This window comes from Nycticebus coucang, chromosome 5 (assembly GCF_027406575.1).
Source record: "Nycticebus coucang isolate mNycCou1 chromosome 5, mNycCou1.pri, whole genome shotgun sequence".
Classification (NCBI taxonomy): domain Eukaryota; kingdom Metazoa; phylum Chordata; class Mammalia; order Primates; family Lorisidae; genus Nycticebus; species Nycticebus coucang.
This window is the reverse complement of record NC_069784.1, coordinates 22727502-22753618: the sequence shown is the minus strand read 5'-3', so window position 1 is coordinate 22753618 and position 26117 is coordinate 22727502. Positions and strand designations below refer to the sequence as shown.

Genomic DNA, 26117 nt, shown 5'->3' with positions numbered 1-26117 from the left:
GTATGGACATAGGAGAAATTTACCAACATCCATTGCATATATTTAATTCTTAGCAAGTTAAATATTTAGAATACTGAATTTTCTCCCTATTTCTACCACATGATTTAAAAAAATAAGAGCGCCTGCGTGTATCTTGGATGCTCAGTAAATGTTAATTTCCTCTCAATCTCTCAGCCAAATTAGGGTTTCTTGGGGCTATGGGGGAATGGAAGGAAAAGTTGTGAACGTCAACTGGAAGTTAATCCAAGAGAGACATTACTTTTTTGGAACTCATTTGATCTTTCCAGAGTGAAAATACTCTAAAGGACCCAGCCAGGTTTTATCCTCAAGCTGAGGCAGAGATGAAGAGAGACACATCGACGCTTCTATGTAGAATACTGCAGAGAAAGATGGTAGAAACACTTAATTGACAGGCGAAGGCATTCAGTTTCTATCCAATAAGGGAGAGGGATATCATAGGGATTTTCTTTTCTTTTTTAAGTCATAGGTTTCACATTTTTAAAACTTTTTGTTTTGAAAAATTTCAAGTATATACAAAAGGTTCCCATAATCAGCAATTCTTTTTTTTTTGTAGAGACAGAGTCTCACTGTACCGCCCTCCAGTAAAGTGCCGTGGCGTCACACGGCTCACAGCAACCTCTAACTCTTGGGCTTACGCGATTCTCTTGCCTCAGCCTCCCGAGTAGCTGGGACTACAGGCGCCCGCCACAACGCCCGGCTATTTCTTTGTTGCAGTTTGGCCGGGGCTGGGTTTGAACCCACCACTCTCAGCATATGGGGCCGGTGCCCTACTCACTGAGCCACAGGCGCCGCCGTAATAATCAGCAATTCTTAATGAATCTTGTTTTATCACTTCCTGTTACCCACTGGATTGTTCTGAAAGAAAACTAATCATTTCATTTCATCCATCAGTATTTACTGTGCCTGTAAAAGTTAAGAACCATGAGATCTTGAGAAGAGAACTAGTGATTAGATCATTTAGGAAGACTACTCTGTGTAAGTGTGAAGATGGGGTTGCTGGGGAAATCCCAAGTAATAAGATATACGTGGTAAGGCTGGGCACAGTGGCTCACGCCTGTAATCCCAGCACTCTGGGAAGGCTGAGACAAGTGGATTGTTTGAGCTCACATGTTCGAGACCAGCCTGAGCAAGAGCAAGACCCTGTCTCAAAAAATAGCTGGGCGTCATGGCAGTCTCCTGGAGTCCCAGCTATTTGGGAGGCTGAGACAAGAAAATCGTTTGCGGTTGCTGTGAACAGTGATGCCATAGCACTCTACAGAGGGTGACAAAGTAAGACTCTGCCTCAAAAAAAATATATACGTGATAGTTACTTATTCCAAAGGAAATGTTCATTGAGTACCTACTACACGCTAGACATGTGTAGGCAACTTATCCTGTCTTTAAGGCCTTTGCAGTCCAGCGCAGGGTTTCTAGTCTCGGCACTATAAACATTTTGTGCTGAGGCTGGGTGCATGGCTCACACCTGTAATCCTAGCGCTTTGGGAGGATTGCTCGAGGGCAGGAGTTTGAGACCAGCCTGGACAACATAGTGAGACTTCATCTCTACAAAAATATTTTTTAAATTAGCAGGGTATGGTGGGATGGCCTATAGTCCCAGCCATGCAGGAGTCTGAGGCAGGAGGATCGCTGGTACCCAGGAATTTAAGGTTATAGTGAGTTATGATGATGCTACTATACTCCAGCCTGGGTGGCAGGCCGAGACTCTGTTTCAGCAAAAAACAAAATTGGGGCTGGAGATCTCTGTGTTGTGAGGGGCTGGCCCACATGGAAGGATGTTTAGCAGCGTCCCTGTTGTCTACTTACTAGATACCAGTAGCAACTCTCCCCCTCTCCCCCAGTTGTCACTATGCAAAATGTCTTCATGTCTTCAGACAATTCTAAATACCTCCTGGTGCTAAAATTCACCCCCAGGTGGGAGCAGTGGTCTAATGGCGGGATGCAGATAAGTGAGCAGGTAGTTGCAATGAAGGCCATAAATATTGAAAGAACCCAGAGAAAGGGTTCGGTTCCAGTCAAGTAAAGTTAGTAAGACTGCCATCTTTTTTCTTTAAGTGTACTCCCATATAATTTTTATTATAACCACAACAACATCCTCATAATTACAATAAAAGAGAAAAGGACACAAAATCATAACTATGAGACCAATATTCTCCACAGTATTGAAAGTTTGGTTCCTCAGGAAAAAAAGAGATTATTAAAGAAGTTATTCCACTGTGTTAACCAAATTGTTTTCATCTGATTGTTTGTTTTTTTTTTTTGTTTTCTGAGACAGAGTCTCACTTTGTCACCCTGGTAGAGTGCCGTGGCGTCATAGCTCATAGCAACCTCAAACTCTTGGGCTTAAGTGATTTTCTTGCCTCAGCCTCCCAAGTAGCTGGGACCACAGGCGCCCGCCACAACAGCAGGCTATTTTTAGAGACAGGGTCTCACTCTGGCTCAGGCTGGTCTTGAACCTGTGAGCTCAGGCAATCCACCCGCCTTGGCCTCCCAGAGTGCTAGGATTACAGGTGTGAGCCACTATGCCTGACCCTTTGATAGTTTAACATTTATGGCAGAATGACATTTCATTCACTACACATCAGGGTTAAAACAGTAAAAAGTATTTAGTTGTATGAATCAAAACAAATTAACTGATAGCCTAAATAAAGCATCTTTCAGTATACAAGCTGTTCCTTGATCAGTCACTCAAGAATCATTACATGTTGACCAAGTAAGACCTCTATCTTATGTGGGGCCTGTACAAAGTCCTCCTGGGTCTCTATGGGGAGATTTCTTCCTTCCCATCCTTCCTTTTTGCCAAATACCAACAGATGTGGGTGCCAGTTTGACGCCTTATCTCCCTGTGGGCCTGCTCAGTCCTATGGTGTTGGAGGAGAACTGGGTTTAAAATTGGAGGCCAAAAGCTGCGGTCAGTTACTCATCATAACCGCAGAAATATCCTGTTCATGAAAACCATGCCAAACAATCCAAGGCTCAGAGGGAAATTTTGGTTCTAGAGGTAGACCAAAATTTGCTCCGAGGATATGAAAAGATTTCATTCAGAACATTGATTATAGTTTGCTCTTTCTGTAAAGAAATCTTTATTGTTAAAATTCTCTTTACAGCCATAGCTAGGATTCCTTTCTTACAATCTTATCCTTAAACCAAAAGTAAATATCGTTACGTCCGCTCTTTTCCTCTCCCAGCGTGCCAACTCGATTATAGGATTCCAGTGGAGATCAAACTATTTTAGTTATACTTAGGGGTTATTGGGGACAGAAATGTTAGAGGACAAAATTCTTTCGCCTCCCTTCCAAAGCCTGTGCTTGTTATTGTTTGTGCTGAGAAATCATGAAGGACCTCACCCCAGGAGAGACACCAACAACTGTTTCTGTTTAGCTTGGTGAGCAGGCCGCTGTTTGGTGTGGGGGTAGAGGATTAGATCATAACATAAGTCATTAACAATTTTAAAACAAGGCCATCCATCACACAGGTCTTACTTTATAAAACTTAAATTCTTACATGGGATGTCTCCTTAGGAGAGAATCATCTTTAAACCACTTGGGGATTCTGAGTGACTAACCACGTGCAGTTCATTTGGCTGGAACCTCTCCCCGAAGTGTGTATGTTTCTCACAGCGCACACTGTGGTGACCTTCAAATGCCTTTGGGTTTAGTTCAGTGAATCAAACTCCTGCTTCTTGAAAGTAGGAGAATTTTGTGGTTAGATACCTCTATTTCATAGGCTTGTTAGGAGTTTGAAATGAGATAATATGGCTCAGCGCCTGTAGCTCAGCGGCTAGGGAGCCAGCCACATACAACAGGGCTGACGGGTTCAAATCCAGCCCGAGCCTGCCAAACAGCAATGACAACTACAACAAAAAATAGCCGGGTGTTGTGGCGGGCGCCTGTTGTCACAGCTACTTCGGAGGCTGAGGCAAGAGAATCATTTAAGCCCAAGAGTTTGAGGTTGCTGTGAGCTGTGACGCCACGGCACTCTACCGAGGGTGACATAGTGAGACTCTGTATCAAAAAAAAGGAGATAACGTAAGTGAAAGCTTTTTGGCCATTGTAAAATACTATACAGATGTCCAAATGCAAAGTATCACCATCATCATTGCTGCCAATAAGGCTGAGGCGACCAAACTCTTAGGAGAGTGTATTTTGTAGTTCGTGTATGTTTCACATATTGAGTTTGGTTTTCTTAAAAACATAAAATCATTGTAATTTTCTTAGTAGTTTTATCAAAGTATAACTTTTGCATATATCCTCTACCAGGGTTGCACAGCTCTGGGGGACACTGTTCACTTGTGGTAGCTGATTCCCCAGAAGCATCTTTTCCCCACAGCTGAGCCAGTTGTAACTCCTGTTTCAAGAGTGTGGATCAACCAGCTGAGGTGGTTAATACGGAGAATTTACAACCCTGTCCTCTTTTAAATGCCCAACTTCGTTATTTTCATAAACATCAACTCAAACGCTGCTTGTTTTGGTCAAATTCTGGCAAGTTCTTTTCACTTGGCTGTAGATTGAAATACAAGGTGTGGGTTCCTTCTTCATTGATTGAAAATGGAGCTGAACAGAGAGGTGTGAAACGCAAATCACTTTTAAACCCTAGGGGCTGAGGGCCGAGTCTGTGCCAGGGCTCAGCACACTTTTCCTAAAGGGCCAGAGGGTGAATATTTTTGGTCTGTGGCCCACGTAGTCCCTGTCTCAGCTACTCAATGGCTCTGTTGTGGTGTGAAACCAGCCCTAGATGATATGTAATGAATGAGCCTGTCTCTGTTCACATAAAACTTCACTGATGGAGTAAATTTGAATTTCATATAATTTTCAAATGTCATGAAATATTATTTTCCTTTTGATTTTTTTAAGAAATCATTTCAAAATATTGAACCCATTCTTAGCTCGTGGGCTATACGAGAGTGAGTGGGTTGTATAGTATCCCAACTCCTGATCTCTGCGGGTCTCACTGTCAAGGATAATGAGTTGCCGTGCACAAGTGGTTGCATCAGTCCCCAGCTTACCAGTCCTCTGGCCTGCTGGGGATCAGGAATTCTGGTTCAACCCTTACCCTGATGCTTTCCAGCTGTGACCTTGGGTTAGTCACATGGGATCAGAGTCTCAGGCTGCTCATTTCACAAATTGGAATTAAAATTTGTTTTTCTGTCTCCCTCATAGCACTGGTTTGAATCTCAAATGAGATCTCGGCTGTATAGCACTCTGGGAACGTGAAAGCGTTATGGAGATACTGAGTGTCTGAGCCTTTTAGCAATCTTACTCCCAGTTTCCTCTGTTGTGTCCATTTTTAAAAACTACATCCACATTGTAATCATCCTTCACCAAACATTTTTGGAAGGCCTGTTCTATGCCAGTCTGAGCCCTGAGGATATTCAGAATAATATGGTCTAGACCTTGCCCTCAGAGAAGGGGGAAAAAAAGGAAATTACAATGTGGCCTGTCACAAGGGTAGCAGAAGAGGGATGGAATGAGCAGAGGTGGGAGAGACCAGTCCTGTGTGGGAGGTGGAGCCAGGGGAGAGTCAGGGGCCAACAAGGCACCAACAAGGCAGGTGCAGGGGAGGAGGGTGTCTCGGGGTGGCTTGTAAAGCAAGATGACTCGGAGCAACATGGAGGATTTGGGGAAATAACTAAGTAGGAGGTGCCCAGTGTGGGTAAAGGACCCCATCAGGAAAGGATGCTGGAGGGAGATAGTAGGGGAGAGGGAGAACTTCATGTTCCATGCTGAACAGTTTGGGTTCTTTCCCTCTCACGGGAAAGTCGTGTACTGGGAACTCCTTAAGGGTTCAGTCAAGGCTCATGATCAGCTCTGGGCTCTGGAATAGTCACACTGGGGACACATGTGAGGAGGGAATATTTGTAAGGGAGGATGGCGTTGGAGACAGGAGGACTCTGTGATAGCACAGATGGCCATCCAGAGGAGCTGAGCTACAGGATAATAGCACTAAGGAGAGGAGAGTAAGGAGGCTCTCCCAACATGCAGACATTAAAGTAAAAGAATATTTGAAAGTGGAATAATATTATGAATACACTGGGAAAGCACAGTATTTAAAAGTATTGAATCCTTTTGTAATTAAATATTAAGGAGCACACACACGTGAATTATCAGACACAAATTCCCTAAATTTAGGTAGTTGCTTTCAAATTTTCCGCCAATTGGGGAGTCTATAGACTTGAGCAATAAAGTACCATGGTTCAAGCCCCTGGGTAACCCATGTTAGTTTCCACTCTAAAGAGGATGATTGACAGAGCTTTCACAAAGTGAGTCTTCATTAACAAATAGAAAAGTGTCAGCTCCTGCTGGGATTTTGATGACCCTTTGCTTAAATCTTGATTTCTCCATGGAATGCATTATGATTTATGTTTTTGTTTCAGGAAAAGGTCCAAGCATTAAAGAACCAAATTCAATTTCTCCACGTAAGTCTTTATGCAACTATTTCGAAATCAAGCCTCCTGGGCTTTTATGAGAATGAGTCAGTTAGGGAACATCTGCCAGACTTTGAGTTTGATAAGGAGACTTCTCTCATCCTCCCTTCCCCTTTCCTCTTTTTTTCCATAACTTCTTTGTTTTTCTCTGTCCCTTGTCCTCCTTTCTCTTCTCCTCACTTTTGCCATTTAAAAATATGAATTTGGGCAGCACCTGTGGCTCAGTGGGTAGGGCGCCAGCCCCATATACCGAGGGTGGCAGGTTCGAACCTGGCCCCCGGCCAAACTGCAACAAAAGAATAGCCAAACATTCTGATGGGTGTCTATAGACTCAGCTACTAGGGAGGCTGAGGCAAGAGAATCACTTAAGCCCAAGAGCTGGAGGTTGCTGTGAGCTAGAGTGCTGCAGCACTCTAATGAGGGTGATAAAGTGAGACTCAGTCTATTATTAAAAAAAAAAAAAAGTAGGGATTTGTTGACCCATTGGTGTATATGCCCTGTTTAGGAAGGTAGTAACAGACTTAGCTTTAGGGAGGTAAGTTAATTATGTACAGACCATATCTGATGTGGTCTGGAAGCATCAGCATATAGCTGTGGGAGGGGCTTGCTTTAAGTCTTATTCCAATATTTGCCTACTCAGAGAAGCAGTGCTAAGAAAACTCATTACCATACCTTCAAGAGGCTCTCCAGTCCAAGGGGTGGGGCCGTGAGGATGGGCACTTGAGAAAAAAAAGAGATAGAACCATTGACCCCAGAATGATGAGTGGGAATGACTGAGGCCAGTTGTTTTCTATGGAATAAAACTCTGACCCTAGGCTTCCTGGCTGGCCCCCCAGAGCTTTTCCAGGCGATGATGTCTTGTGAGGACCATCTGTGCTTTTTTTTCTTCCCTAAGACTCCCGGGGCTGGACTCCATGTCTGATTCCATCATATACATATAATAATCAATCTGGAGAGTTCTTTATACAAAGCACTTCATAAACCATTCTTTTAAATGGACTATTTTTAAAAGATTATGGAGCAATATTATGAACGCAGAAAGATGAAGGAAAGAAAGAAAGGAAACATGTATGGACACATTCTCTCCTGGTTCCTTAGTCTGATTTTTATAGACGGCATCTTCATCTTCAGACTTTTAAAACATTTTCACTACAAACTTGCAATCACGTTCCATTTTTGCATCTGTCGGCATACAGATGTAAGCCATCTTTTAATGCTTCCTTACAGACTAGATGAAACTAAATAGGTTTACAGTCTGGTCGTCTTAACCTCTGGAGAGCTCATGCTGGTTCTCATCCCTTCCAGTGGACCATCCCTTTACAGATTCTGCTGACCTTCAGTGACTGACGTGGTGTTATCCACATTTTTCAGAAGCTGAATGAATACACCAAAGAGCACATGGTGGGAAGAGTGGGGACCAGAACTTGAGAGCTGGTCTCTTTCCAGACTCTTTCCCACCAGGATGTACTTTTCCTGAGCACCCTGGTGTGCGGGGGATGCTCCAGGGCCACGTCCATGTAACAGCACTGTGTCAGCACCTGGAGAGAGTTGAGAGGCAAAGAGATTTAACTCATAGAAGAGACCAGCTGGAGTTGCTTCCGACCAGAGCAGAAAGTAGAAACAGTATTGAAATAGTGGGGAGATCCTAATATCTTCCATGTATATTAGAAAAACACAGCCCTCAGAAATTTTATTCCACCCAAAACCCCTCTCCCTTGGAAACCAATTTTAACTTTTTATAAGTGACTCAAAGAAGGTAGTTCTCTTAAATGAAAGGAAATGTTCTATTTCTGTGGCCTGGAATTAATTTCAAATATAAAAATCTTTGCCAAATGGAGGAACAATTGATTCTATTTATGTGTTTTGCTGACCATGAAACTGACATCACTCCCTACTGGGAGGTATTTCCGTTCCCCTCATAGAAAGATCATGGTTGGAAAAGTGTTAAAAAGTAGGTGGTTTTAGATGACATAATACACAGTTGTTAAGATTCAGAGTTTAAAATGAGGAATCAGTGAAATATTATCCACAGGAGTAGTTTGTTCTTATTCTATATTTTTTCTCACTTTCTTCCTGTTACCTTTCGTACTGTAAAATGTTCATGAAGATCTGTGTGATTTCTGGGCACCATTTCCTCGTGGCAGGTGTTAGTCGCTAAGAAGCAATGAGTCAGTTTTAATAATAATGGACATTTACTTCATTTTCCAAAGTATCTTAACCTGTGAATTTTCAAACCCCCCTCCATTCAAATAGTAAAGACAATGAGACCCCAGACTTAATGTTTTAGAGTTCACAAATCTGATTTTTTAGTTTATTGTTCAGAATAAATAGCAGACTGAGGATATATTGGAAACCTGATAAATTTTTCCTTTGACGAAAAACTTGCAGGTTATAAACTATAATATGTTTTATTGGCATCCTCCTTAGATTGTTAAATTTTATTAATCAGTGCTTAGCCTTTATGACAATGCTTGTGAAACAAATATAAAACTACAGTGTATCAGGCAGACTAAGTCTAATGTTGTGCGTATTGGTTTCCTTCCTTTGTAGCGATTTTCCATGGTCTGGACACCCTGACTGTGATGGGCATTGCGTTTGCAGCGTTTGTGATCGGAGCACTCCTGACTGGGGCCTTGTGGTACATCTATTCCCACACAGGTTAGTTTGACCGTTGAATATTAATCGGTGCGCATCTTGTGTGCCTGCCACTCAGCAGACACTCGTTGCTTCCTTGGGTGAATGAATGCATGAAATAATGAATGAAAGGAAGTTCATTCCTATTATTTTCACATATACCTACTTGGCATAAATAAAAAATTATTTTTAGCCCTGGTAGAAAAGGAAATGTTAAACTATGTTAATTGCAATTGTGATGTTAGTGAAGCTTGCTTCTAATAAAACTATTTCATTGTTAGAATTTAGTTAAGAAAAGTTGATACAATGGAAACATAAACTATTCCTTGAAAGCTAAAGTCATATAAATGGGTATAACGTGAAAAGGGAAGCCAAGATTTGATTACTAGAATTTGCTGAGGTATGGAGCACTCTCCACCAGAGTCCCTAATCAGTGATTTAAACCCGAGTTTCTCAGCCTTGTTTTAACCCATGTTTAAAGCCATGTTTTCTCTGATAAACATAAAATTCTCACATGTTTCCATAAGGCTAAGTTTTCAAAATATATTTTCATGAGTTGAAAAGAAATAAAAATAGCAAAGCAAAGCACTCATTTTTCAAGCTGTTCTCCCATAATTTCCAAAATTTCAATATGCCCCTTTCCACCAATCCCAAGGTTGGAACATACTAGTCTGAACAGACCACCCGTTCTGACCTCACTATCGATTGCTGGCCCACCAAGGGGAGCCTGGACTATAAGGGGAAAAAACAAATGGATTGCTCATCTCTATTGCTTTTTCTTTGCATTTCCTTGCAAATATGTGAATGCATTCCTTTTGAGGCATATTTAGAGAGCTAGTTGGTTTTGTTCATTCTTTTTTTTTTTTTTGATACAGAGTCTCACTCTTTCACCCTAGGTAGAGTGCCGTGGTGTCATAGCTCACAACAACCTCAAACTCCTGGACTCAAGCAGTCTTCTTGCCTCAGCCCCCTGAGTAGCTGTGACCACAGGTGCCCACCATAACTTGGCTAGTTTTCCTATTTTTAGTAGAAATGGGGTCTCAGTCTTGCTTGGGCTGGTCTTGAACTCCTGAGCTCAGACAATCCACCCATCTTGGCCTCGTCTTGATGATTCCCAACACTTGGAATTTACACTGTGAACCTAAGTAAACTGCAAGATTGATCAGTCAGAAGCAAGTGACAGACCCAGCCTTTCTTTAGAATTTCATTAATTCTTCATTGAGGCAATGAATGCTGTGATCTGTGGGCTCACCTTAGACTATCTGGCCAACCTGAAAGAATGACTGATTTAAAGGAGTCTTATCTGAACCCTCTTGATTGCTAGACAAAACCTTAAACTGTTGGGAATATGAGCCTCTGGTAGTTAAAATTGCACATTCTTTTTCATCAGAGTTTTCACTTGAAATACTCTCTCCCCACTGAGGTATTTTAGATTTTAGCAGGAGAGGAACGAATCCTTGTGTGCCTCGCATGGCTCATTTACCTAACCCAAAGCTGACCTCTTGGCCAAAGTGGGGACTTCAGTAGTGGGACTTTGAGTCCTCGGAGTCTTGTTCCTATCTGCATGTGCTGAGTGAACTACGTTTAAATGAGAGAGAATAAGACTCTCATTGTGATGATTCTGAGTACTACCTATCGTACGAGCATCTGAGAATCCGTTTAGGGGCATTCCTCCTCATGAACAGTTTATAAAAGGACCTGAAGGACAGCATTTAGCAGAACAGCAGTTCAGGGTGAGTCATTTTGTCACAGGAATACTGACAATGTTCAGCTCACAGACTAACAGTCCTTTGCAATTTTTTCCAACCTCCTGCATGGCTGAGCGTTTCTAGGGCTGTTGGCAGCCTATGTTGACTGTTGAGAATGAACTTGACAAGAAGACTGTATAGCTCACAGACACTTAACGTGCTTGCTCAGCCACTGATGGCCTTGGTCACAGAGCTGCGCCCTCAAAGCTAATCTTGGGACAGGAAGCCAGATCCAGGCAGAACGTAGGGCCATCAGATGGCACCCACTGTTGGAACACACCCCACTGAAGTTGCCCCAGTAATCCCAGACAATTATTCACAGCCATGCACACAAATCTGATTTGAAAAAAAGGCTTGGTTGTAGGGTACATGTCACTGCTTATGGAGTTTTGTTATTACTGGTGGCTTTTCCCCCAAACCAGATACTTCAGGAGGGTTTTTTAAGTATTGTTAAAATAGAAATAAGTTTATAAGTAGATTTAAGGAAAATGAAACCAAAGACCCTTCTGGCGATGCTTCCCAGCAAAATAAACTATGCTGATTCAGAAGCTAAAAGGTTTATAGACACTGTCATTTGGGCTTAAAATCTGTTAGCATCACTTACGATATAGCTTCAAAATTACTTTTTATTAAAAATGGTAGACTCCAGTTCTTTTGACAGGCTGCTCATAAGGAATACCAGTGTCCTACAAACCTGAAGAAGGTTTACTTCAGGACGAAAGGATAGTTCCTATCCAGAACCCCTCAGTTTCATACCTGGGTCAGTGAGCTGCAAGTTTAGATCAATAGGGAAGGTCATAGTGAAGGGGCCGGTGGGGAGAAGAGTGTGGACAAACCCTGGCGGTCCATCCAGTTTTCACAATAATCTAAGCTGTGGAACTCAGACCTTATATGGTCCATTTGGGGGTTCAGACAGCATCTGCCTTTGTGTCAAAAACAATCCTTAATTTGAGTGATTCTCCCTTTGATTAATCTTTCCATTCCATCTGCAAGACAGACCACTAAACCAAGTCATGTATTTGGATTGTGGATATCTGCTTACAGACCTGGAGTGTGTGTTAGTCTAAAAAACCTGGGTTCCCACTTTATCATATGACAACTTTGTGCACAATAAGAGATATTCCCATAAGGACATATTAATCTGTTTGGGAAAGTCCCTTTTTAAAACTTACATTCACTCCTAAGATGGTGCAGAGAGGAAGGGAAGTGGGCATGGGAATGATGCTGGAATGAAGCCATAGAATCTTCACGCATTTGGGGAGCCTGGCTAATTCTGGGGTCCGTGAAGTTCCCTAAAGTCATACGCAAAATTGTGTCTGTTATTCTCTTGAGAAGAGAGATAGAAGATTTTATTTTTATTTTTTTAATAAAACTTTAGTTTTATCATAGTAATAACATACAAATAGTTTAAAGGCTAACATAAGACTTGTTAGTGTTACTTAGTTTGATGTAAGCATTTCACATTGTATATCGAAGCAGTACCCTGAACCCCATAAATGCATCCATGTACAAAGTTTTGATTTAATAAAAAATAACAAAAAAAAATTATGGAAGAAAGAAAAAATCAGACCCCCTACTCTTACTTTCTCACAAGAATGCTCTTTTTGTGTGTGTGTGTGCCCTCCGTAGAGTGCTGTGACAACATAGCTCACAGCAACCTCAATCTCTCAGGCTCAAGTGATTTTCTTGTCTCAGCCTCCCAAGTAGCTGGGACTACAGGTGCCTGCCACACCTGGCTAGTTTCTCTATTTTTAGTAGACAAGGTCTCACTCTTGCTCAGGCTGGTCTCGAATTCCTGAGCTCAAGCAATCCACCCACCTCGGCCTCCCAGAGTGCTGGATTACAGGCCTGAGCCACCATGCCTGGCCCTAAGAATACTTTTTTTTGACTCCAAACTAATTATTTTGGGTATCAATCCATACCTCTAACATATATGAGACATTGCTGCTCTTGACTTTTTAGTTTTAGACCTGTTCTGTCGACCTTCTATGGAAAATGAGGCTGTAGCTCTCTTTTACCCCCATGTCCAGTGGTACATTTCTTTCCTGTCCCCTTCTCCCACCATCTTCCTCATAGAATACTGAAATTTTGGTTAGATAAGTATTTACTGTTTACATTATTATACTAGCTAAATACTAATTATAATTTAGCCATATAATATAATATTATTTCTCCTGCATGACTTTTTATTTTCCTTAGAATAATTATCTTTTCTCAACAACCCACCCCCCTTTTATTTTTTTTTAATTTTTATTTATTTTGACACAGAGTCTTGCTCTGTCAACCTGAATAGAGTACAATAGCATCACCATAGCTCACAGCAATCTCAAACTCTGGGGTTCAAGCCATCCTCCCCCTTCAGCCCCCTGAATAGCTTACACTGCAGGTCCTTGACACCACTCCTGGATAATTTTTTTATTTTTGTAGAGATAGGGACCTTACTGTGTTGCCCAGGGCTGGTCTTAAACTCCTGACCTCAAGTGATCCTCTCACCTCAGCCTCCCAGAGTGCTAGGATTGCAGGGATGAGCCACCACACCTGGCCTCAATGACCTTTTTAATGGGCATTGATTAGAGTAAACTGACATGGCAACAAATTATATTTGGCAAGTAGATATCAGAAAGCAAATATTTAGACTTCCTGGGCAGGGCATAGTACTGGGCAGTCTTCCTGAACATGAATAATAAGCACATGTCAAATTCTGGAGGAGACAAAAGTCATTCATGGCACTAGGTGAGCCAAGGTCATCTTGCTTTAGGTGCCATCAGGCTGAACGCATGAAGCCCAGGTCAGCCCAAAGACGTAGATGTTTGTTCACTTCATTCCCCCTTCTGAGAGCAGTACCATGCCCTTAACTGTGGCTGGGGTTGGTCATTCCTGGAACCTTCAGTTTCACCCTCTTCAGAGAGTATATTTCCTTCCTTGCGAATGAGGAAGGGCAGGGTCCTAGTACAGTAAGTGAGGCAGAAGATTTAAAGAAATCTTAGTTAGTGCTTCTTATACACAAATCAGCCAACCCCTCAGCTCATAGCCCCTTGTTCACCCTCCACCGGGGTGCCTGGTGCCACTATTGCCCAGTCGTTGAGGGGTCTGTGACATAAATTTGTTGTTTCTCAGTTTTTCTAACTGTTAGGTCTCGGCTCTCTTGAGCCCGCTAAGCCTGCTACCATTCACCATTCCCTCACCAGTTCCAGTATTTTATTGCTGTTGTCTTCGCTTTTGTTATCTTTGTTCTTGCAGGTTTATGCCTTTTCAAAATCCATTTACTGTCATTCTGGTGAGATTGGGGGAAGGCATCCAAGCCAGTGCCTTAAAGTGCACCACCTTCATGCAAAGTCTTATCATTGCTTTTTTTTAAAATCCATTTCCTAAAGACAAGTTCTTGGAAAATTACTAGTCTGCTTCAGCACGTCCTTTTTACTTTGGGGGCAACTGAGGCCCAGAGGACTGATGTGATTAGCTCAAGTTAATAGTTACAGCCTTCACGACTGGAACCCTGCTTTCTTTTTTTTTTTTTTTTTTAAGTGGTTGCTAATGGTAATTTTTATTCTTCAATTCCAATCTGTCCAATAGAAATACAATATAAGCCACCACATATGTAATTTAAAATTTTCTAGTAGCGGCCAGATGTGGTGGCTCATGCCTGCAACCCCAGCACCTGAGAGGCCAAGGTGGGTAGATTTCCTGAGTTCATGAGTTTGAGACCAGCCTAAGCAAGAGCGAGACCCTGTCTGTTAAAAAATAACCCAGCATTGTGGTGGGCACCTGCAATCCCAGCTACTTGGGAGGCTGAGGCAAGAGGATCACATAAGCCCAATAGATTGAGGTTGCTGTGAGCTGTGATGGCACGGCACTCTACCGAGGGCGACAAAGTAAAACTCTGTCTCAAACAAAAAAAAATTTTTTTTCTAGTAGGCACATTAAAAAAAGTCAAATGGGTGGAAATTTTATATTTAGGGTACTAAAGAGAATTAAGACATGTAAAGTACATGGCTAGTCAGTAACTGGCAACTAACTTTTCAAAATTAAAATTATTTATAACATGAATAATATTTTAATTAATAATTGGTATAATAATGATTACTATAGAGCAGTGGTTCTCAACCTTCCTAATGCTGCAGCCCTTGAATACAGTTCCTATGGGTCGTGACCCACAGGTTGAGATCTGCTGCTGTAGAGAGAGAACTACAAATAGCTATGTGACCTACGAAAAGTTATGTAATCTTTATAAGTTTTGTATTTCATACCAAAAAATATAGAAAATTATAGTCCCTACCTCCTAAGTTTTCTATGAAGGTTCAAAGAAATACTGAATGTGATGGGGATTTAACTGGCTGGCACATCATACAATAAGTGAGATTTTGTATTATCATTGGTATTTTGTGATGCTCATGCCCACATTGAACTTTAAATATTCTCCAGAGGAAGGGGAGGGTTTAAAAGAGACACGGAGCTGGAGACAGGGCAGGAGATAGACAAGGAATGGGAAGTAAACTAGAAGAAGGGTGTCCCCAAAACCTCAGTAACAGTGAGGTTCAAGGCCGGGCATCATGGCTCACACCCATAATCCTTGCACTCTGGGAGGCCCAGGTGGGAACCCTGCTTTCTTGACTGAGAGTTCATCTTCTTTTATTCTGTTATTACAAATTCAAGGGGCATGTGATGTAGTCATAATACTTTTTTCTTCCTTTGCTTATCAGATAGTAAACTTATTAACACACATTTTGGTTAATTTACCTCTGTGTAGTGCATGCCAGATTTTATTTATTCATGCATTTGTCATTCTTGTACTCGTTCTATGAACATTTGAGCTATCTTTTTTTGTTTTTTGTTTTTTCTTGAAACAGAGTCTCACTTTGTCACCCTCAGTAGAGTGCTGTGGCATCCTAGCTCACAGAAGCCTTAAACTCGGGCTCAAGTGATTCTCTTGCCTCAGCCTCTCCAGTAGCAGGGACTATAGGCGCTTGCCACAATGCCCGGTTATTTTTAGAGTTGGGGTCTCGCTCTTGCTCAGGTTGGTCTTAAACCCATGAGCTCAGGCAATCCACCCACCTTGGCCTCCCAAAGTGCTAGGATTACAGGCCTGAGCCACGGTGCCCTGCCCATTTTGAGCTATTGTTAAACAATAAACCAAAAACTGTTCCAGGCACTGGTGAATTAGCCATGAACAATACAAAGGCCTTGCTTTCGTGGAGTTTACATATATTAGGAAGCAGAGAATAACCAGACAGACAATAGGGAGTTTAGGGAGAAACCCAACTACAGACCAGGCCACAACTGGGAAAGCAGCGAGTTAGTGAATAGTGTGAGAGAAATGAAGAACTGGCCGGGTAAGTCTCACTGAAGGAGGAGGGTGTTACTTATCTGAAGAATTAAGTTTCTGTAAAACTCTCACAGTAACCAATGCAAGGTTGAAAAGAAGGAAGGATATGAATGGCCAGATGCTATGGAAGGTGCTTTGTTTCTGGAGAGAGAGAGACACATAGACAGGAGAGCAGAAAGCCTTCATCTCAGCCCTCTTGTGTGTAACTTCATTTGAATGAAAGGTAATCCTGCAACTTCATTTGAATGAAAGATAATCCTGCCTCTTCACCTTCTCACCAGGGTTCCCATCTGTTCTAGAGGCCTACCTCCTACATATAATCACACTTTAGCCTGGCTTGCTGTTTCTCTTCACCTGGGCTAAGCTTGGGAACTTGGAGAAACCTCAGACCTCTGAAAACATTGAAGCCTCCAGAGATGCTCCTAATTAAAGGCTGTTTCCTTACTCAGGTAGACTTTGGGGTGTGCTTGACTTCTGATTTAAGAACACCTGGTGTGTTCCACTGAGGCTTGCTGAGTAGAAGCCCACAGCATTGAGACAGGCATACCTAATTCAAAACTTTAGCTTTTTTTTTTTTTTTTTTTTTTTTTTTGAGACAGAGTCTCATTCTGTCGCCCTTGGTAGAGTGCTGTGGCATCACAGCTCATAGCAACCTCCAAGTCTTGGGCTTCAGCGATTCTCTTGCCTCAGCCTCCCGAGTAGCTGGGACTACAGGCACCTGCCACAACGTCCGGCTAGGCTATGTTTTTGTTGCAGTTGCCACTGCTGGTGGTGATTTTTTTTAGCTGGCCAGGGTGGGTTCAAACCCGCGACCCTTGGTATATGGGACCAGCGCCCTACCCACTAAGCCACAGGCACCGCCCAAAACTTTAGCATTCTTTTTACTCTGTGAAACAGAGTGTTCCTTCCACTCTTAGATTTTCTTTCCTGATTACGCGTCAGAGCAGCCTCAAATATTTTACATTTTTACAGGATTTTGGAGTTCAATAAGCTTTTCCTGGAGCATTTCTTATTTTAAGCACTCTTACCCCTGATAATTCTGTGAAGTAGGGATTGTCTTTGTTTATTAGACAAAGAAGGTCCAGCCACCTGTCACTATCAGCCAATATGCAGAGATGGGGATAGGTTCACCAAAATTTGTCAAGAGGTCAGCAACTCTGGAGACCAGTGAAAGTAGCCTCTCCAAGACTGGTCTGTTCTTCCATTTCCAAAACCACAGTTTTTATATGTGAAAGTTCAGGGTGGCGCCTGTGGCTCAGTCGGTAAGGCACCGGCCCCATATACCAAGGGTGGCGGGTTCAAACCCGGCCCCAGCCAAACTGCAACCAAAAAATAGCCGGGCGTTGTGGCGGGCGCCTATAGTCCCAGCTGCTCGGGAGGCTGAGGCAAGAGAATCGCTTAAGCCCAGGAGTTGGAGGTTGCTGTGAGCTGTGTGAGGCCACGGCACTCTACAAAAGGGCCATAAAGTGAGACTCTGTCTCTACAAAAAAAAAAAAAAGAAAGTTCAAAACAAAAACCTTGTTAACACTTACCTTAAACAACAAAAATCAGCATAACCCATGACCCATAATAAACATTAATCTGCATGACCCAAACCAACATTCAAATTCAAAAGTTAATCTCCTAAATCAATTGCCCCAAATGACTCAAGATATTTGCTCTTAGGTTAAAGCTGAGTTTACAAAACTGCAAGAATGGGAGACATAAGGTGAAGGTCACACAAGACCCAAGTCAAGCCAGCCGTGTCCTCACAGCCCTAGCCCCACTGACTGCATCTTATTCCCACTACGTTCACTCTCACCTACTCGGGTAACTAGACTAGCAGTTGAGCAAAGTAGAGGTTCAAGTCCAATTCTGACTACAGTGCACATCTAGGGATTGTAAAGGTACACCTGAAGGATAGCTTTCCTCCCTACCCCATCTTCTCTTTCCCTTCTCCTCCTCGTCTTGATTATTATCATACTTCCAACACATACTGTTTGGAGGCCACACAGGCAAGTGAGATATCCACAGAAAACCAAAGTGCAGGTGTAAGTAGGCCGGCTTGGCTGCAGGAATATAGAACAAAAGGAGTAAGCGCGATAGTCTGAAAGGTTCCTGCCTCGGAATAGGGTTCCTTTCCCCCCTAACTTACAACATCTAACATAGAAAGTTTTGCTTGAAAAAGGAAGATCCTTTAGCTTGGAATGTGGGGAGGAATGACTTTTGAAAATGATAAAAAGTAACTGAAGCCTTCTCTAAAGGTAGTCCTGTTCACTCTCCTTAAGGAGTAATGTGTGCATTAGTTACAATTAACCAAGACCTTGATTGGTACAAAATCACAAATAACACTTGAGCTTGTGGAAAATGTCTTTGTTTTCTTTTTAGCATCAAAGAATATTAAATCTAAATCACCCCCCAGGCATGTGGTTTCCAATCCTGTGCTTACATATCTCCTGAGAAAGAAATTCCATAAATTCTCTCTGCAACTATAACCAGTCCTCATCATCAGCAAGTTCTTTTCTATCTGACCTAAATCCCTCTCCCTGCCATTTAAACTCATTTCCTCATGTTCTGCCTTCAAGGGAGAGAAAGAACAGCTATCTGGTCCTCTTTGTAGTAATCCTCAAGGGCAGTATTTGCAAACAGTCTCCTCTGGGCTGAATAATTGAGATTCCGCTCACCTTTCCTTTAAACTCTTCTGCTTAAAGCCTGTTCCTGTTATTCACATCTGTCTCAGATGGTATCGTCCCCAGGACCTGCCACAGTGAAAGACTTGGAGATACGAATCTAGCTGTATAGGAAAGGCCAATGAGGTGGCAGAAAATGAGATTTGGACAACTCCTTGCTAACCTCACCTAAAGAAACAAAAGAGATTCTCCCCTAAGAAGCCCGTCTTTCCCTTTCTCCTTTTTTCTTTCTACCCCACCCCCCACCCCGGTGGTGCCCAGCCTGGAGTGCACTGGCTATTCACAGTTGCGTAATAGCTCACTACAGCCTCGACCCCTGCTCCCAAGCAATCCTCCTATCTTAGACTCCTCAGTAGCTGGGACTATAAGCAACCACACCTGACTTTGGCTTTCTGTTTCTTAAAGCATTTCTGGCCACAGGCTCTTATTTGAGAAGGGTTAATCCTTAATGTCCCTATCCTCCACTTCCCCCCCTGCCCAGAGTACTCCAGGTACCAAATGCCTCTTTCCCCTGTTTACTCTCCCTCCTCCCCAAATCTCTCTTCACTCAGTGTGGTTTGAGATTGTAGGAGCAAAGCATGAAGGCTGAATGCATTTCCTCTGATGGTCAAGTTTGATATTTATGAGCAGTGACTCTTCCTTACATTTGTTGACTGGGCCTTCTGTTAGCCAAGAGGTCCTCTTCGCCCATCCCATCCAGAAGTAGTTTGGTTGTATTTGGTAACCCAAAAGTTATTTTAGAGAAGGTTGGTGCTCCAAGTAATCAGAGGTCACTGCCACAGAGAGCAGAAAGCTGAAGGACCCATCTCTGAAAACCTGGGGGAATGTTGGCCCTTTAAGCAGAAACGCCTTCACATTAAACTTTCTGCCTTATGGTGAATTTTTCAAGAGTGTCAGTTCCATCAGACAATGAGAAAACTTTTTCATAATTTTGTCAAAAGCTAAAAGTTTTTAAAAATTTGGTTATATTGAGAAGTCTTGAGTCCCACCTATGAAAATAGCCACAAAGATAGAAGAGATAGTGTGAAGAAGGGATTTGTAATATTTCCCAGCAGCCTCTCAGGCAAAGATTCGCTTTGGCACATTATTAGATAAAAATCAATATAAAGTATTAGGCTAACTTGACTTGTCCACATTGGTGAAATGCATCCTGTCATCTTGAGTGCAGAGAACTCCTTTGCTTTGTCTTGGGGTTTTATTTTGAACAATGTTTTCCATTACCAGGACAAGAGTTCCCAAAACTAGGGAAGTTGAAAGACTGTTATGATGGGTACTGATTAAAATAAACTGACATGGCAACAAATTATATTTGGCAAACAGACATCAGAAAGCAAATAGTCAGGCTTCCTGGGCAGGGCATAGTACTGGGCAGTTTTCCTGATCGTGAATAATCAAGCACACATCAAATTCTGGGGGAGCCAAACTTGTTCACTGTCGCCAAATGAGGCAAGGCCGTCTTGGTGTAGGTGCCATCAGGCTGAGCATCTGAAACCCAGATCAGCCAAAACAAATAAGGGAGAGAGGGTTGAGTGACCTCCTGTTTGTCTGAGTTATCCATTATTTAAATGGGGAAATGATCTGTTTTAAATGTTGGCCCTATATAGCCACGGTGGTCTCTCTACTTGACGGTACAAGGATCTAGCTGCATGTGGACCAGTATGTGGGCTGTAGGGGACTGAATTCTCACGAAGTACACATAGAGTTGTTCAGGTCTCTGGAGGTGTTTGGGGTTTTTTGTTGTCGTTGTTTTGTTTGGGTTTTTATTTGTTTGGTTTTTATGTCAGAATAGTTAAGACATTTGATTCCCTTCTAGAAATAAAGTGCCCACTCTAGGGGAAGTGAATTTTTGGCAGCAACTTATAACAAATTCTCCCCTCTTACATATACACATGAGGTGTAGGAGGCAATGCTGGGGAGGGTCCAAAATATAGATTCCAAAAAGAAAGAGTAAAAGTATAGCATTTCTCTGCTTCTCAGGATTATTGACCCCTGCCCCCTCTCCATCCCACCAAGCCCAGAAGAAAAGATAATTAGAGGAAATAGAACAAGGGCCAGATATACAGGGAGCACATAAATGCTCCAAGGTTGATGCAAAGTGTGTGTAGCTGTGTGGTTGGTGAGATGGGTGACGGTGAGAGCCATAACCAGACCCAGGGGCATGAGCCAGCTCTAAATTTCGCAGAGCTGTTTTTTTGGCAGAGACTTTTGAGGGGCCCCAGAAGGGGAATGGAAGTAACGGGGTGAGTTCCCATACTTGGAGAGCAGAGCCTTTGCTCAAAGGTTTTGTTTTATTTAATGAAGCAGCTCGGAGGGTTGCTTATCTCCAGCTGATAGATGTGTATTTCAGCATGACAGGAAGGAGGAGGCTTGTTCATAAACAGACCTGGCCCTCTGGGGCTTCCCACATTGCAGGGGTCAGGGGACTGCTTACCAGGAGTTTACGAAGTTTATGCTGCAACTTTTCAAAGAAAATGCAGTATTTTTTTTTTTTTTTTTTTTTTTAATCAGACGGTCCTGATCACTTTTCCCTACCTAGAGCTATTTTTTGAAGGTTGCAGTGAGGCCAGTTTTGCTGTAGAGAAAACTAACTCTGGGGCTTCTTGAACTGCTAAATGCAAACCATGTGTGTGACCCAAGGTTTCCTCCAGAGCACTGTGCATTTGGCACAAGGGGTGGGTTTAGTAAAATGCAGTGGGGTGTGTGAAGAGAAGTGGGATGCTTCACTCATGAGGAGCCCCTCAGGCTGCTCTGGAAGGAGGGCTATTTGCTGGCAGCTGTAGTCCCCACGTGCAGACAGCCAAACCCCTTCCCCAGAAGGTTTTGCTGATGCTGGTCTCCTCCCACCCCCATTTCTTAGTTATTTGCTTGGCACATGAGGCTCTCTCTGCTGTAGCTAGGACAAAATCTAGACTTCACCCCCACTTCTAACAAGTACATTCAGAAAAAGGCCCCCAAACTGCCATGGCCCTCTTACTACATTTTGAAAGTCTCGCCCTCCAGTATCTTTACGAGAGAAGGCGGATGATGTTCCCTGAGTACAGGTGATGCTCAGTTGGCTTACACAGCCCAGATGGTGGTTTCTTTAAAGGTGGCCCTGAGATCCAGGGAGTTTGTCATCAGCTGTCGAAGGTCTTTGCCACTCTGCCTGTCAGTCTGCTGGAAAGCTGTTCTCGTGTTCCCGTGCAGGATGTTTTACAAACAAAACAGCAGCAGAATAACCTTATAGAATAACATCTTCCAGCCATCCAGTCACTTCTGCCCACGGTTGAGAAGAACATCAGATAAAATGGCAAAGGCAGGAGAAATGTTCTTTTTGGGAATGCACATAAATAACTGGTGTCTTCCGTTTTTTTTTTTATTAACTGCAGGGGAGACAGCAGGGAGACAGCAAGTCCCCACCTCCCCACCGGCGTCAGAAAACAGCAGCGCAGCCCACAGCATCGGCAGCACACAGAGCACGCCCTGCTCCAGCAGCAGCACCGCCTAACCCAGCCCAGCCCAGCCCAGCTCAGCCACTACCAAGGGCAGGGCCTGATGGCTGAGCCTCCAGGCTCAGGAGGCTGGATTTTGGTCCCCTTGTAAAGAGAGACTGAACGTCAGTGTAAAGACCACCCATTGTATTCACCCCCCACCCAGGGCTAATGTATTATAGAATCCAGGTGAGAAAGCTAAGGTGGTGGCCCTTTCCACCAACCCTCACAGGCCTGGGGGTTTTCAATGTGAAACACGTGCCAGTTTTTAAAATGCTGCTTTGCCCAGGTGAGAACATCATAATTTGGGGCTCTGAGTTTTACCTAGACTCAAGGAGCTGGTAAAAGGACAATAGCCAGATGGTAGAACCAGTGAGGAGATGTAGCCAAAGATTCTTTTATAACTGAACCAAGATAGAAAACAAAAGAAATGCTTTAAGGCTCTATAAGTGTTCCTCCGTGTCTAACTCTCACCTTCCTCCAGAGGCACACTCCTGACCTCACGGCCACACCCGGTGGGGTCTCACGTGATGAGTGCTGCCCTGGGGACTGCATCCTGACTTGCATGGAAGCAACATTCCTTCTTTAGAGCCCTGGGCCAAAACCAATGCTGGTTACCTGCTCAGCTTCCTGTTTATCCCCTTCTCCCACACACCGACTGCAAAAAAATGTTTCCGTGCAAATTTTGTATTTTTTACAGGCATATAGAAATTGAAACGGTCAAAATCTGGTAGTACAGATTTGTTCTGAAAAATTGATGGATAAATTGAGGCAAAATTCCATTGTAAAGTCAGGGAGGAATTTGCCCAGTGATATATTTGCGTGTGTGTGTGTCTGTGTGTGTAAGTACAAATATATACATGTCATCTGGCACATTCGTTTTCTCAGTTGAAGAAGAGAAAATTCATTCCCCTTTCAAAAATATTCTGTTTTCAGAGTTGCAACTTTTTTTTTTTTTTTTTTTTTTGAGACAGTCTCATTGGGTCGCCCTTGGTAGAGTGCTATTGCATCATAGCTCACAGGAACCTCAAACTCTTGGGCTCAAGTGATTCTCTTGCCTCAGCCTCCTAAGTAGCTGGGGCTACAGGCACCTGCCACAATGCTTGGCTATTTTTAGAGACAGGGGTCTCACTCACTCAGGCTGGTCTAGAACTCCTCAGCTCAGGCCATCTACCCACCTCAGCCTCCCAGAGTGCTGGGATTAAAAGCATGAGCCACCACACCTGGCTCAGAGTTGCAACTCTTATTCTTAACTATATTGGGAAGATGAATGTTTCTACTCAAAACCTGTTGATCTTCTTAATAATAGGCCCTTTTGTAGAAAAATGCAAATGCCTGGCAGATCCCTTGGATCCCAGTTGGGGTTATCTGAATAGTGTCACCAATTCTGTGGAAACAGTGCTGTGATAGTGAAAAGGGCACTCATTTGGATCACTTTAGTTCACTTGCCTTAATATATATCCCAAACTCAGAAAAGATTTGAGGTGAATTTTATTAAACAGAATAATATGCCACTTTGTAGCTAAAATAAGCTTAGTGATACCTCTATGTTCAAAAAGAATGCAGGGGAAACTTCCAGGCCGAATCATTTATTGCCGAAGATGGCTTCATTACAAATTATTTAGTATTCTTTTTCCAAACTCCCCCCAAATGACTTAGAATTTCATAAGTAGAACAAATTAGATCTTACTGCAAAATGTACATAAGCAAATCTCACTGCTCTTAAGGAAGCTGTGTCTGGTTCTCTGTAAATGGAACCTCCAGTAGAAAATGTTAATGAAACCGAAACCTTAAGGCAGTGTCTACACAGCAAACAGGTAGGTGGAGAGTGGTGGTCGTTATTGCCCAATGTGACTGGTGTGATGTAGACATTCAATGGTTCTAATTTTAACCAAAACAGATTACTTTAGGCCTGAGGTTTTTCAGTCTATCAATATATTGATGTATTGAAAATTTTTCACATATCCCCATATGAATGAAGAAGATGGGAGGTTAGAGAATTTGTTCCCTTTAATATTTTTTTTAATATAAAGGTATCAGAGTGGAGGATATAGATTACGCTACCTGTGTTTAAAAATAATGCGCTTTGCCTAACCTTCAGCAGAATGTATTGTCTTAGCATATTCTATGTATAAAAAGTTTAAAGATGTCTTCAAAGAAGACAAAGAGTCTTTAAGTCACTTATAGCTATATTTTACTACAAAAAATTGTGTATAAAGATATATTTAAGTGTTTTAGATAAATTTAAGTTACCCCATATGAAATGTTTAATTTCAGCTACTGTGAATTCTTTTGATCAGACCTTTGCTCTTTTACCAACCCTTTTCCATCTTGTTAAAAAGAAAATTAGCTATTAGGAGGTATTGAAAGATCACTTTCTTAGATGGGCGGGGTTAAAACCTTCTGTAATATATTTAAATATATATTTTTAAGAGAGATGCTACATTGCCAGTGATTTTATAAATAATTTAAAATTAACAAATTCATAAATGCAAACCAAAAGATTTTTTTAAAAGAGAGAGAAAAAAATTATCTTTTATTTGTTTGGGTCTCATTGTCAGAAGTGTTATTCAGATCAAGAAATCCATGTTCATGAAACCCAACCCCATATTGAAGAGTGAATGTATTTCTGAAATGTTTCGAAAAGAATCAATGTTTTAAGAATAGGGCGTTTTCTCCCTAGCTTCTCATTGCAGCATTTCTGATTACTTCAGACTTCACAGTTTTAATACAAAGTACAAGCTCTGCTTTAATAACATGCTGTTATTCAAGTTCAAGTTTCTTTAAAAACTATCGTTACATTTCAGTGGAACCCATCTATCTGTCTGGTCTTCTGTTCTTTCTGCAGGCTCCACCCTTAATTTGCAGAGGCCATTTTGTTTTACTTGTTTGATGCGAAAGCTGTGTTTGAAATGCTTTAAACTCAAAGGCAAATTGTCTGTGTGATCTGCTATATTTTCACCATGTGGTGTTTACCAGCTGGTACTCTGTATTTTAAAAAGCCAGAGATTCCTTCTATCTAAACTGTTTCTATAGCATTTTCTAAACAACAAAAAAAAAAAACATGGCCTTTTCCTTGTCTCGTAATAAGATTATAAATCTGTTTCCTGCACATGTTCTTAGAAGGCATGATTGTGAGTGTGTGTGTGGGGCGCGTGTGCCAGCCTCTTCATACTGTAACTACCTCATGGTTTGAATGGTGATTGTACTGCTGGTTCTGGTAACAGAGCATATTTTGTTGGGTGAGTCCTGTACGTGATTTTTTTTCCCTGTTTGTTTTATCTGGGGGTTGTTCATAAAACTGACAGATGTTTTTCTTAAAAAGACTATTATCAGTTTCCAAATACAATACTTCTCTCTTCTGGTTTTTCCTGAATGAGCCTGATTTTGTTGCTGTTTTTCATCATGTATGAGGGGTACAAAGAGTACCCTTAAATTCCTGTGGCCAGTTGGAACACCCCTGCTGTATCCTTTTTCCTGTTCAGTGTGTCAGCTATTTCGTGAACATGCTTAGATGTATAGTTTTGATAACCACAGTTTTAAGTCCTTAATCTGTGCATAATAAAAAGATATATATCAATTATTAATACATACCTTGTTGGGTCATCATTGAATTCTACCCTTGGACTAATGTAAGTTTTTTCACTGTGACTTTTTCCTACATGCGTCATCTGCTCCAAGTTTGCTGATGAGGGAGGGGGTGGGCAGGCCACAGGGACAGTGCTGCAGGAGTGGGGCCTCTTCTTAGAAAGACATGGCAGCAGGTGTGGAAGTGGAAGTCAGCCCTGCAATCCATGCCCAGGCCTCTTTCAGCCTCCAAGGGTCAAGGCA

The 26117-nt window shown here is 42.3% G+C and overlaps 1 protein-coding gene across 1 annotated transcript in view; it reads left to right on the top strand.

The window, feature by feature from the left end:
* TGFBR3 (transforming growth factor beta receptor 3) overlaps positions 1-25875 on the top strand; it is a 211905-nt gene extending 186030 nt beyond the window's left edge. Inside the window, exons 15-17 of the mRNA XM_053591992.1 lie at positions 6392-6433; positions 8993-9100; positions 22185-25875. Of these exons, the coding sequence (XP_053447967.1) occupies positions 6392-6433; positions 8993-9100; positions 22185-22303 (269 nt within the window). The 3' untranslated portion in view covers positions 22304-25875. The remainder of the gene's footprint in view (positions 1-6391; positions 6434-8992; positions 9101-22184) is intronic.
* Positions 25876-26117: the final 242 nt, after the last annotated feature.